Source organism: Xenopus laevis, chromosome 3L (assembly GCF_017654675.1).
Source record: "Xenopus laevis strain J_2021 chromosome 3L, Xenopus_laevis_v10.1, whole genome shotgun sequence".
NCBI classification, from domain to species: Eukaryota; Metazoa; Chordata; class Amphibia; order Anura; family Pipidae; genus Xenopus; species Xenopus laevis.
Window position 1 is genome coordinate 161003568 of NC_054375.1, and position 13964 is coordinate 161017531.

The following is a 13964-nucleotide window of genomic DNA, read 5'->3' on the forward strand; positions in this document are numbered from 1 at the left end:
AGTACCGCCCCTTCTCTTGCGTCACCAAACGCTGCGCCCCAGCCTGATTGGCTAGTCCACTATGCTCCGCCTTTGGCTGTGACAGGCGCTTACACAGAGGCTCCGCAGTGACTGACGGCTTTTAACCCGCGGGAATCCCTCACTGGGGCCCTATGGGAATCCAGAGTAACTGGCTACGTGGGGAATCACGTGACAACAAGTGTCTGACAGGAACATATGAACACTCAGACCGATACACTGCGGCTATTATAACAAACACGGGAAAGTACTTGCCACTAGTATGGGCGGAGCAGTCGTGTGGCTGACGTCACAGGAGCGCACCCATTGGTTTATGGTCATTGCCCAACAGAGGGTAGAAAACTACATTTCCCTGTGTGCCCCTCGTCAATCAGTGTTTACTGCGCACGCGCATCTTGCCCCGCCCTTCCCGTGAGGATTAATAGCTGAGCGCGTGGGCTGCTGGGAGGGCTGGAAGGCGCGAGTGTCCCTGGGAGTTGTAGTTCTTACTCACAGAACTGGGCGGCTTTTGTACTTATAGCCGCGTCTCCCGGACTACAAGGGCAGTAATGCTTTGCGGCGGCAGCGGCTGAACTACATCTCCGGTGTTTCCAGCGACTGGAGAGCGGGCGGCTCGGGAGGGGTTGTATCCCAAGTGGCAGAGAATTAGGCCGGACTGGGGAGAGGCTATTTCTGTCTGAGAGGGGCAACTGGCGGGAGGCAGGTGGGGCTGTTTATTTGCCCCTCGGAGGGGCACTTCCATCTGTTCATCCCCGACCGGCTCGTGTGACCGTGTGGTGCCCCGGGGGTGTCTGCAGCCGGACATGCTGGAAACCACCATGGGGGAGGCGAGTCCTGAGGGTGAGTTGTGACCCGGGGGGACTGGGGGAGGGGCAGTTGTCTCACTGAGGGGCCTGACTCCTGCCTGAGGCCTAGTCTAATAGTCTACTGTTTCTTTATATATATGTTATACTGTGTGTGTATATACTGGAATATTGTGTGTATAGCATGAGAGGAATATTGTGTGTATAGCATGAGGAGAGGAATATTGTGTGTATAGCATGAGGAGAGGAATATTGTGTATATAGCATGAGAGGAATATTGTGTGTATATAGCATGAGAGGAATATTGTGTGTATAGCATGCAAGGAATATTGGGTATATAGCATGAGGAGAGGAATATTGTGTGTGTATAGCATGAGAGGAATATTGTGTGTGTATAGCATGAGAGGAATATTGTGTGTGTATAGCATGAGAGGAATATTGTGTGTGTATAGCATGAGAGGAATATTGTGTGTGTATAGCATGAGAGGAATATTGGGTATATAGCATGAGGAGAGGAATATTGGGTATATAGCATGAGGAGAGGAATATTGGGTATATAGCATGAGAGGAATATTGGGTAGATAGCATGAGAGGAATATTGGGTAGATAGCATGAGGAGAGGAATATTGGGTAGATAGCATGAGGAGAGGAATATTGTGTATATAGCATGAGAGGAATATTGGGTAGATAGCATGAGGAGAGGAATATTGTGTATATAGCATGAGAGGAATATTGGGTATATAGCATGAGGAATATTGTGTATATAGCATGAGGAGAGGAATATTGTGTATATAGCATGAGAGGAATATTGTGTATATAGCATGAGGAGAGGAATATTGGGTATATAGCATGAGAGGAATATTGTGTGTGTATAGCATGAGAGGAATATTGGGTATATAGCATGAGAGGAATATTGTGTGTGTGTGTGTATAGCATGAGAGGAATATTGTGTGTATAGCATGAGAGGAATATTGTGTGTATAGCATGAGAGGAATATTGTGTGTATAGCATGAGGAATATTGTGTGTATAGCATGAGATGAATATTGTGTATATAGCATGAGGAGAGGAATATTGGGTATATAGCATGAGGAAGGAATATTGGGTATATAGCATGAGGAGAGGAATATTGTGTATATAGCATGAGGAGAGGAATATTGTGTATATAGCATGAGGAGAGGAATATTGTGTATATAGCATGAGAGGAATATTGTGTGTGTATAGCATGAGAGGAATATTGGGTATATAGCATGAGGAGAGGAATATTGTGTATATAGCATGAGAGGAATATTGTGTATATAGCATGAGGAGAGGAATATTGGGTATATAGCATGAGAGGAATATTGTGTGTGTATAGCATGAGAGGAATATTGGGTATATAGCATGAGAGGAATATTGTGTGTGTGTGTGTGTGTGTGTGTGTATAGCATGAGAGGAATATTGTGTGTATAGCATGAGAGGAATATTGTGTATATAGCATGAGGAGAGGAATATTGGGTATATAGCATGAGAGGAATATTGGGTATATAGCATGAGAGGAATATTGGGTATATAGCATGAGGAGAGGAATATTGTGTATATAGCATGAGGAGAGGAATATTGTGTGTATAGCATGAGAGGAATATTGGGTATATAGCATGAGGAGAGGAATATTGTGTATATAGCATGAGGAGAGGAATATTGTGTGTATAGCATGAGAGGAATATTGGGTATATAGCATGAGGAGAGGAATATTGGGTATATAGCATGAGGAGAGGAATATTGGGTATATAGCATGAGGAGAGGAATATTGGGTATATAGCATGAGGAGAGGAATATTGGGTATATAGCATGAGGAGAGGAATATTGGGTATATAGCATGAGGAGAGGAATATTGGGTATATAGCATGAGGAGAGGAATATTGGGTATATAGCATGAGAGGAATATTGGGTATATAGCATGAGGAGAGGAATATTGGGTATATAGCATGAGAGGAATATTGGGTATATAGCATGAGAGGAGAGGAATATTGTGTATATAGCATGAGAGGAATATTGTGTATATAGCACGAGAGGAGAGGAATATTGTGTATATAGCATGAGAGGAGAGGAATATTGTGTGTGTATAGCATGTGAGGAATATTGGGTATATATCATGAGAGGAATATTGTGTATATAGCATGAGAGGAATATTGTGTATATAGCATGAGAGGAATATTGGGTATATATCATGAGAGGAATATTGGGTATATAGCATGACAGGAATATTGGGTATATAGCATGAGAGGAATATTGTGTGTGTGTGTATATAGCATGCGAGGAATATTGTGTATATAGCATGCGAGGAATATTGTGTATATAGCACGAGAGGAGAGGAATATTGTGTATATAGCATGAGAGGAGAGGAATATTGTGTATATAGCATGAGAGGAATATTGTGTGTGTATATAGCATGAGAGGAGAGGAATATTGTGTGTGTATAGCATGTGAGGAATATTGTGTGTGTATATAGCATGAGAGGAATATTTGGTATACAGTATAGCATAAGAGGAATATTGGGTATATATCATGAGAGGAATATTGTGTATATAGCATGAGAGGAATATTGTGTATATAGCATGAGAGGAATATTGGGTATATATCATGAGAGGAATATTGGGTATATAGCATGACAGGAATATTGGGTATATAGCATGACAGGAATATTGGGTATATAGCATGACAGGAATATTGTGTGTGTGTATATAGCATGAGAGGAATATTGGGTATATAGCATGACAGGAATATTGGGTATATAGCATGACAGGAATATTGGGTATATATCATGAGGAATATTGTGTGTGTGTGTATATAACATGAGAGGAATATTGTGTGTGTGTGTATATAGCATCAGAGGAGAGGAATATTGTGTGTGTGTGTGTGTGTGTGTGTGTGTATAGCATGAGAGGAGAGGAATATTGTGTGTGTATAGCATGAGAGGAATATTGTGTGTGTGTGTATAGCATGAGATGAGAGGAATATTGTGTGTGTGTGTGTATAGCATGAGAGGAGAGTAATATTGTGTGTATAGCATGAGAGGAATATTGGGTATATATCATGAGAGCAGAGGAATATTGAGTATATAGCATGAGAGGAATATTGAGTATATAGCATGAGAGGAATATGGGGTATATAGCATGAGGAATACTGTGTATATAGCATGAGAGGAATATGGGGTATATAGCATGAGGAATACTGTGTATATAGCATGAGAGTAATATTGGGTATATATCATGAGAGCAGAGGAATATTGAGTATATAGCATCAGAGCAATATTGAGTATATAGCTTGAGAGTAATATGGGGTATATAGCATGAGAGGAATATGGGGTATATAGCATGAGAGGAACATTGTGTATATATCATGAGAGGAATATTGTGTGTGTGTGTGTATATCATGAGAGGAATTTTGGAGTGGACCAGGTGAGGGGCAGTTAGAGGGGTGTGTATATAGTATGGGTGGCTGACCAGTGATGTATATGGAAAACAGACCTTTGTGCATTAGGAGGTGACTTGGGCTATGGGTGGGGCAAATTTCTGGGCACTATAGACAACATATGACTGGTGGGAGGGAGTTGGCTTATAGAGCATTGGGTGGGGCTAAGTGCTAGGCCAATAATGATTCTGTACAGCCTGTACTGGGCTTCAGTCCCCTACAGGAGAGGGTGCTATATCACATGACTGGTGGGAGAGAGCTGGCCTATAGAGTGGTAAATGTCACATGACCAATCCATGGGACCCCCAGAAAGTCAGCTTTATGTGACCGTTTCAGTTTGAGGCTCATTCTGACATTTGCCCTTTTCTCCTCAGATCCCCCGCTGAACCTGAAGTCCCTGTCTCAGGTGAGTAGAAGCAAACGGGTGTATGTGATTGGGCAGGTAGGCAGGTGGGAGGAGCTCACATAGCAGGGTGTACAGTATTATATGATGGGGTGACTGTTTCTCTTTAGCCCCCCCAGAAACGCTCGCGCACGGTGGAAGACTTTAATCGCTTTTGTAGCTTTGTGCTGGCCTACGCCGGGTACATCCCTCCCCCCGCTAAAGAGGTAAGTGGCCTCCTTATGAGCAGTAACACTGGGCAGGGGCAGAAAGAGCCTCTTTCTAACCTTCTACCCCCACAGGAGCGTGCATGGACCCCCCCAAGCTCTGTGTCTCCCCACCGAACAGAGGAAAGTGATGGCTGGGACTCCCCTGACCCTCCTCAACTCCCAATACCCTCTGACCCTCGTCAACCCCCGGCATCCTCTGATATCAGCACCATTGAGACTTTTGTCATGAAAGCCAAGTCCCAGGGAGGAGGGGGGGGCAACAGCGAGAATGTCGAGGGGCCAGTAGGCAGCGGGGAGCAGGCGCAAGTGAAAAAGGGCAGTCGAAGGAAAAGGCGGCAGCGGCACCGGGGGGGTGTGACAATGAGTGATACGGATACAGACGAAGAGGAGAGGGGCGAGAGGCTGGCGGGGTCACTACCTGCCCCCCAACTGCCCCCGAGTGCAGAAAGCAGCCGAGATGGAGGCGGGAGCTCAAGTGATGCCGACACCCAAGTGATGGATGAGGATATTATGGTGGAGTCAGGTGAGTGACACTTGGGGTCATTGTTGTGTCTGTCCTTTATGGCCCCCCAGGTATTGCTATAGGGGGGCAGTTGGGCTGAGGTGGGGCATGGAACTGGCCAACTTTATGATCTCCCTGCCACACAGCATTGCTCATGCCTTGCCTGGTCTATATAATGGTCTATATATGATGGGGGGGGGGATACCCAGGGTTCCCCACATTAGATCTGTGCCCATTATATACAGGCCCCCAACATTTGGCAACTGGTCTGGCAGTGGATGTGCCCCCCATGGACCTGTAGATGCCGCCACTTCTGGGGTCCTTGCCTGACGCCCTGCCCTCCTCTCATTGGGTTCCTTGCCTCACGTCTGCCCTGCTCTCATTGGGTTCTTCGCCTCACTCCCTGTCCTCCTCTCGTTGGTTTCCTTGCCTCACACCCCGCCCTCCTCTCTCTCTCTCCGCAGGGGACGACTCGTGGGACCTGGTGACGTGTTACTGTGAGAAGCCGTTCGCTGGGCGGCCGATGATCGAGTGTAACATTTGCTGCACGTGGGTGCACTTGTCCTGCGCAAAGATCCGCAAGAGCAACGTCCCTGATGTCTATTACTGCCAGAAGTGCAGGGGGGGAAAGGGGTCAGGGGGCACAGCGCCAAAAGGGGAGCCATGACTCCGCCCTCTGACCCCAAATACAGAGACTGAGGGGCGCAGTGTACCCCACCCTAGAGCACCTACTTGTGGAACATTTGTGTTGTTTAGCTCATCACAATGGACCAAGGCGAGAAGGGAAAGACTGTGGGGGCGGGTAATTTAGTGGGGTGGGAGGGGCATCCACAGAGGGGGTGTGGTGAAGTTTCCATGTGATCTGCCCCTGCAGAGTCCCTACTCTCCTGGGAGCATTGCTGTGTATGTCCTGGGGTGGGGGTGCGGCTTGTGTAAATAATGGACAGAATCTTTATTTTTTTTCTCTCTCCTGTAATAAATGCCGTTTGTACCCTCAAATAAAGGTTACTTTGTGTATAGCACCCCTGGGCCGGCCTAGTGTGTGGGTGCTGTTAGTAGTCACGACCTACTGGCGGTGTCCCCCTAAAGTGGCAGTTTCCTTACAAACCAGGGGCCACAACTGAGCTGCGCTATACACTTTCTTTCTTTGCAGGGGCCCCAGAATGTCACTCCCAGTACTGACAATGTAGCACCGTGGGGGTCCCACAATATTGCTTTTGCCTTTAGCTACTGGCTCACAAGCACCCCTAAATACGGCCTACTCTAGTACATCAATCAGACCCACCAAATCAGTGTATCCAATCACACGCCCCGTCATAGGGCAGATGTACCCACCCTGTACCAGGGGCCACACACCCAGCAAAGTGGGGTGATATATTGAAGGTAGCCGTTCTGGGGGGCATAGCAAGTCATGCGCACAGGATGGAGGGAGCCCACCCCATTGTAACTGGTCCTTGTAGGCTCTTTGGGTGCAATCTCAGCAACTGGGCCACACCAGGATTTTAGTTAACCCCTTGTGGCCCCTAAAGTACGGTCGTGTGAGGGTACAGTCAAACCAAGGTACCAGCATATCAGCCCCACCCCCAGTCAGATAGTTCCTCCCCTCACCAAGGTTCCTGCATCTTTATACAGACATGAACAGCACCCATATAATATATGTCTTGTCAGCCCTCCTATAGGTGCAAACGTGTGGGTTAATGTCAATCTCATCTCTGGAGGTGGGACAGAAGAATAAGTCTCTTGACTCCTCCCCTAGTATATGTCTGGAATTCCCTCCTGGTTAACATCATAATGGAGATGTCCGATTTCCTTCAGGAACGAAGAGAAGACAAGTCAGCTAAAAACCCACAAAAAAGGGTAGAGAAAATAATTAAATGCAAACACTCGTTACGGAAGTCTGAACACACTGTTCTAACTGCCAACCTACAGAGGTGTAAACTTTGTCACCACAGGGCCCCAGTAATTCAGAGAGAATAGCCACAATGATGAGGTGCAACACCTACTCACCCCTAATCCTAAAGGAGCGTTGGTTCTCAGACTACAGGAGTAACCATCAACATCTCCATTTGCCCCACAACTTGGGGACATCTTGCAATGGATACAGTGTAGCACTCCTCAGTATTCACCTTCAAATAGAAATAGCCGGGCCCAGGAGATATTCTCAGACTCCTCGTAACCTGAACACTGGTCTAGTGAGAGTACTAGTGAGAGTACTAGTGAGAGTACTAGTGAGAGTACTAGTGAGTGTACTAGTGAGTGTACTAGTGAGTGTACTAGTGAGTGTACTAGTGAGAGTACTAGTGAGAGTACTAGTGAGTGCATCTGACCAGCCAGACTCGGAATGTAACCGTGAATCCGAGACAGAACAGCCAAATGCTTTCACCAAACCTGGAGGTCTCAGGCAAGCCGTAAAAGGCAATGATGGAGACCCCAGAGATGAGTCCTTGATTTGGTTTCTAAAGCTGATAAAGTCCTAGGAGTCCAGCAGAGGAAGACTCAATCCTTTCTGGTATTTAAAGTTATCTTTCAAACTATTGATGCCGAATAGTCACAACCAGATCGCCTCTCGCCATTAACCAAACACTTTTATACCATTATATAATATATATATATATATAATACTTATCCTATTCCGGAAGAGCAACACAAAATATGGGATAAACCCCCAAGGGTTGATTCTGAAGACACCTGTCTAAACCAACTACCCTCCCAATGGACAAAGAACTGGAGTCGGCCCTGAAACGAGCTTATACACAATCCACACAGCTATGGCGGCAGCAGGGCTAGCACCCACAGCAAAACACTGGGCTCAAGAGCTGATATTTCAACCAGCGGAATCAGCACAACAGTTGTCTGCAGAGGTGGATTAACTACACACTACCCTAGCATTCCTAGCAGATTTAGCTTTAGAGATGTAAAATCAACGGCTAGTACAGTGGTTGCCAAAAGAGCACGATGGCTATGTCAGGCAACACAGTTTCTATAAACAAGCGGCTCAATCTCAAGTACTCAGGAGATTCCCTGTTTGGGCCAGAATTGAAGCCGATTATTAGGGATGTTACAGGGGGGTAAGAGAACGTTCCTTCCAACAGGAAGAAAAGGGACTAGAACAGGCGCATAGGTTTTCCAACAAAAGACTGTGCTCAACCCAGAATAGGAATTACTACTCCTTTTGATCCTTCTCTTTTCTGAAGTACTAAGTCAGACCACGGGACACGGAAGTTCAGAGCACAATGGCCGCATCCAGCTAGACCATCTAGGAAGCCTGCTCCCAAAATCCTATATCCTCCTGACTGCCCTCAACAAGACCTACGCTCTGCCATAGCCTTCATGGAACCCAACAACTTCATAACCGTTCCTACGATTTGCAGTCAAGGACCAACACTTCCAATTGACAGCCCTACACTTTGGCCTCTGCACAGCCCCGAGGGTCTTCACAAAGGTCCTAGCACTGGCATACCTGTGATGTGTAGGGATCCACATTGTTCCTTCCCTAGATGACCTACTCCTGAAAGCTCATTCTGTATACAAGTCTAGAGCAGCATGGCTGGCTGATAAACCATCTAACCCAGACTTCCCTCATCACATCGGATTCACTTTATGGGACTGCTGTTCTACTTTAGGTGCCAAACAGTTGATAAAATACAGACCTTGATCCCCAGCACTCCAGCCAGTGTCAGTGAGGGATTGTCTTCAACTCTAGGCTACATGGTAAAAGCATTGGAAGCCATACTGTTCCACATGCAGACCCTGCAACGCAACTTTCTCCAACACTGGAACAAGGACCATCAGAACCTTCATCAGACAATTCCCATAGCCGCTGGTGGGACAGTCCAGCAAGTTTGGATGGGGCGCAGTATACCGCACACTCACTCATCAGGAATCTCAACTGCCGATAAACATTCTGAAACTGCGGGCAATAGTCCTTCACAGCTGGTCAGACAGGCTCCGATCATGACCAGTCCGTATACAATCGGACAATGTCACAGCAGTTGAATATATCGACAAACAATGAGGGACGCGGAGCAACCATGCAATGCAGGAGGCAGAAAAGACCGTTCCAATCATCTCGGCAGTATTTATTCCCAGAGTATTGAACTGGGAACAGACAATAGACCAAGGAGAATGGGCCCTGCACAACCACGTATTTGTACAGTTGGTGGAAATGTGAGATATCTTAGTGTCCAGGGCTGGACCTCCTCAGCCAAGGACTAGCCACACAACACAACCTAGCCCTGCTCCGTTTGGCAGCCTGGATCTTGAAACCCAACTATGGTCACAGAAGGGATACACCAGTTATCAAACAATTTCTTACAGACACTTTATAAAAGGCTTTGCACACTAAAGTCACAGGTCTGGGCCCTGTCAGACATTAAGTGTACCATACAACCATTCCTTCACTCCAGGCCACACTTTAAAGACCCTACTCCCCCTCGGGACTTGCCCTTGGTGCTTTCAACACTACAGAAACCCCCGTTTGAGCCTCATGTGACTTCAAGTGGTTGTGTTTGAAAGTGACTTAATTTATAGCAATAACCTCCGCAAAGAGGTGTCAGAAATGGGAGCATTATCCTCCAAGGAGCCACGGCCGGTCCTTCATCAGGATAATGTCTTCCTCTGAATGGAACCAGGGTTTGTGCCAAAGGTTCAGCTTTCAGGGTTCCATATTAATCAGCTCTTAGTTTTACCTTCCTTTTCTCCTAACCCAACTAATGATGATGATGAGTCACAACTGGACATAGTGAGGGCAATAAGGACATAAACAGGACGGGTGCATTTCAGCCATCACTATTGCTCTCATATTCTGCAGCGCACAGAGGTCTAGCAGTGTCAAAACTAAACATTGGCCGATGGCTACTGGAGATGACCGATGGCTAGTGGAAATGACCGATGGCTAGTGGAGATGACTGATGGCTAGTGGAGATGACTGATGGCTAGTGGAGATGACCAATGGCTAGTGGAGATGACCGATGGCTAGTGGAGATGACCGATGGCTAGTGGAGATGACTGATGGCTAGTGGAGATGACCGATGGCTAGTGGAGATGACTGATGGCTAGTGGAGATGACCGATGGCTAGTGGAGATGAATAAGAAGGCTGAAGCGGGACCCAAAGCCATTGCAGGTCACAGGCCACAGTACTAGAACTAGAGTATTGGCTCCTTCACAACGAGGCTACATGGAACAAAGATCTAGTGCAGCCATGTGGGGTCCCCCAACACTTCCATTAAAGGGGAAGTTCACCTTCCAAACACTTTTTTCAGTTCAGTTGTTTTCAGAATGTTCCCCAGAAATAGACTTTTTTTCAATTACTTTCCATTATTTATTTTTTTTACTGTTTTTCCCAAAATCTAAGTGTAAAGTTGAATGTTGGTGTCTCTGGTGTTTGAGTCTGGCAGTAATTCAGGTGCAGGTTCTACTGTTACAATTGTACAACAATTAGATGATACATTTCTCAGCTGCGTCTCTGGTAACTATTCTATCAATCCTAAGATTGTAATGAAACTCGGGGACAAAGAGAAGAAATGTATCCACTAAATGTATCAATTTAGAACAGTTTACAAGGTTGGCGACCCCCCCTCCGAAAGCTGCTTTAAAGGAGACATTTTGTTTAAAAAAACAAATTGTGCTTGAAAAGGTAGTGTTTCAGGCTGATTTATTGAATATTTCTGCAAAAATCCTAATAATCCCTCCCTTCTCTTCCACTTGCTGCTCCCTGAATTCCCAGGCTGTGCACTCAGCTCACTGCACTGTAGGACAGGAACCAATCAGCAGCTAGCAGGACCTGATAGGGAACTAAAGCCTGTCTGTGCTTGTGTGACTGCAGGGCTGTGATTGGCTGTCCCCCTCCTACTGTGCTTCTGCCAGGGACACGCCCAGCCCTCATGTGAAACCAGAGAAGATCTATAGGGAGCTCCAATAAAGGGGCTATTGTTAAAGATAATATTAATAATGTTTATCACCATATATAATTACCTACACAATGAGGTTTTTATTTATTTATCCTTTATGTCTCCTTTAAACAAGACACGTTACACTTGAATATTAGGAAAACAGTGAAACAAAGAAAAGAGAAAGTGATTGGTAAACGTCGTTATTTCGGGTGAACGATCTGATAACAACTAGGGGGATTATTTACTAAACTCCGAATGCAAAAATCATAAAAAATGTGTTTGTTTTAAACAGAATCATGAATTTTTCGGGGATTTATTAAACCCTGAGGATGGAAAAGTGTGAAGATGGGGCATCTCAGACGTGTCCAGGTTGTATATAAGTCAATGGGAGAAGTCCTAGTGATTTTTTGATGTGCGCTGGGTTTTGTACAATACCCTGAGGTTTTCAGGTGAAAATTCCAAAAAAATTGGATGAGAAAATCTGAAAAAAAATTGTGAAAATCAGATTTTTTTTTTTTTCGGGAGAATCTAATAAATAAACGTCTAATAAGATCTGAGTTTGTAGCAGAAACTATTGAGATACATTTTGATAAATAACCCGTAGGTGCATGAACTTTCTAAACGACACGTCTGATTGGCCGCACAGTTTTACTAGCCGTATCGGCTGTGATATTTAATGATCCATTGTTACAATGTTACACAGCTGAAGTCTTGTTCTTGTGATAATGACAGGACAGCTTATGTACATCCCGATACACGTCTCACTGAGAGACATATATTATATCTGTCACTAACTGTCACTACATTCTCTCTATTGTTACTGGTCTCCTCCTTATTTCTCACATACTCCACTCATTAACCTTGATAAACCAACTGGGCATGGGGGGTGGAGTCTATATATCCAGAGGGAGGGGCCAAGAGATCAGTTCAGTCCCGCCTCCAGGTGTGATGAAGACATGACCAGAGGGCCAACTAGAAAAGGATTTTCCAATTAGTACAAAATCCATTTATTAACCCCATCCACAGTCAGATAGCTCCTCCCCTCAGCAAGGTTCCTGCGGCATCATATACAGAAGCCCCACCCCAGTCACATAGCTCCTCCCCTCAGCAATGTGCCAATATCATGACAGAAGCCCCACCCCAGTCAGATAGCTCCTCCCCTCAGCAAGGTACCTCTATATCATGACACAGAAGCCCCGCCCCAGTCAGATAGCCTCCCCTCAGCAAGGTCCTCTACATCATTATACAGAAGCCCACCCCAATCAGATAGCTCCTCCCTCAGCAAGGTGCCTCTATATCATGATACAGAAGCCCCACCCCAGTCAGATAGCTCCTCCCCTCAGCAAGGTGCCTCTATATCATGACACAGAAGCCCCGCCCCAGTCAGATAGCTCCTCCCCTCAGCAAGGTCCCTCTACATCATTATACAGAAGCCCCACCCCAATCAGATAGCTCCTCCCCTCAGCAAGGTGCCTCTATATCATGATACAGAAGCCCCACCCCAGTCAGATAGCTCCTCCCCTCAGCAAGGTGCCTCTATATCATGACACAGAAGCCCCGCCCCAGTCAGATAGCTCCTCCCCTCAGCAAGGTCCCTCTACATCATTATACAGAAGCCCACCCAATCAGATAGCTCTCCCTCAGCAAGGTGCCTCTATATCATGATACAGAAGCCCCACCCCAGTCAGATAGCTCCTCCCTCAGCAAGGTGCCTCTATATCATGATACAGAAGCCCCACCCCAGTCAGATAGCTCCTCCCCTCAGCAAGGTGCCTCTATATCATTATACAGAAGCCCCGCCCCAGTCAGATAGCTCCTCCCCTCAGCAAGGTGCCTCTATATCATGATACAGAAGCCCCGCTCCAGTCAGATAGCTCCTCCCCTCAGCAAGGTGCCTCTATATCATTATACAGAAGCCCCAACTCAGTCAGATAGCTCCTCCCTTCAGCAAGGTGCCTCTATATCATGATACAGAAGCCCCACCCCAGTCAGATAGCTCCTCCCCTCAGCAAGGTGCCTCTATATCATGATACAGAAGCCCCACCCCAGTCAGATAGCTCCTCCCTTCAGCAAGGTGCCTCTATATCATTATACAGAAGCCCCAACTCAGTCAGATAGCTCCTCCCTTCAGCAAGGTGCCTCTATATCATGATACAGAAGCCCCACCCCAGTCAGATAGCTCCTCCCCTCAGCAAGGTGCCTCTATATCATTATACAGAAGCCCCAACTCAGTCAGATAGCTCCTCCCTTCAGCAAGGTGCCTCTATATCATGATACAGAAGCCCCACCCCAGTCAGATAGCTCCTCCCCTCAGCAAGGTGCCTCTATATCATGATACAGAAGCCCCACCCCAGTCAGATAGCTCCTCCCTTCAGCAAGGTGCCTCTATATCATTATACAGAAGCCCCAACTCAGTCAGATAGCTCCTCCCTTCAGCAAGGTGCCTCTATATCATGATACAGAAGCCCCACCCCAGTCAGATAGCTCCTCCCCTCAGCAAGGTGCCTCTATATCATGATACAGAAGCCCCGCTCCAGTCAGATAGCTCCTCCCCTCAGCAAGGTGCCTCTATATCATTATACAGAAGCCCCGCCCCAGTCAGATAGCTCCTCCCCTCAGCAAGGTGCCTCTATATCATTATACAGATATAACGAGAGCTGTGCGTATAATTAAGGGAGGGGACTAA

At 46.3% G+C, this 13964-nt stretch overlaps 1 protein-coding gene across 1 annotated transcript; it reads left to right on the top strand.

Moving 5' to 3' along the window:
* Positions 1 to 109: 109 nt before the first annotated feature.
* Positions 110 to 6408, top strand: phf23.L (PHD finger protein 23 L homeolog). Its single transcript, XM_041587420.1, has 5 exons — positions 110 to 858; positions 4647 to 4678; positions 4786 to 4881; positions 4957 to 5407; positions 5851 to 6408. The coding sequence occupies exons 1-5, from the start codon at positions 822 to 824 to the stop codon at positions 6051 to 6053; spliced, it is 819 nt and encodes a 272-aa protein (XP_041443354.1). The 5' UTR covers positions 110 to 821; the 3' UTR covers positions 6054 to 6408.
* The last annotated feature ends 7556 nt before the right edge of the window (positions 6409 to 13964 follow it).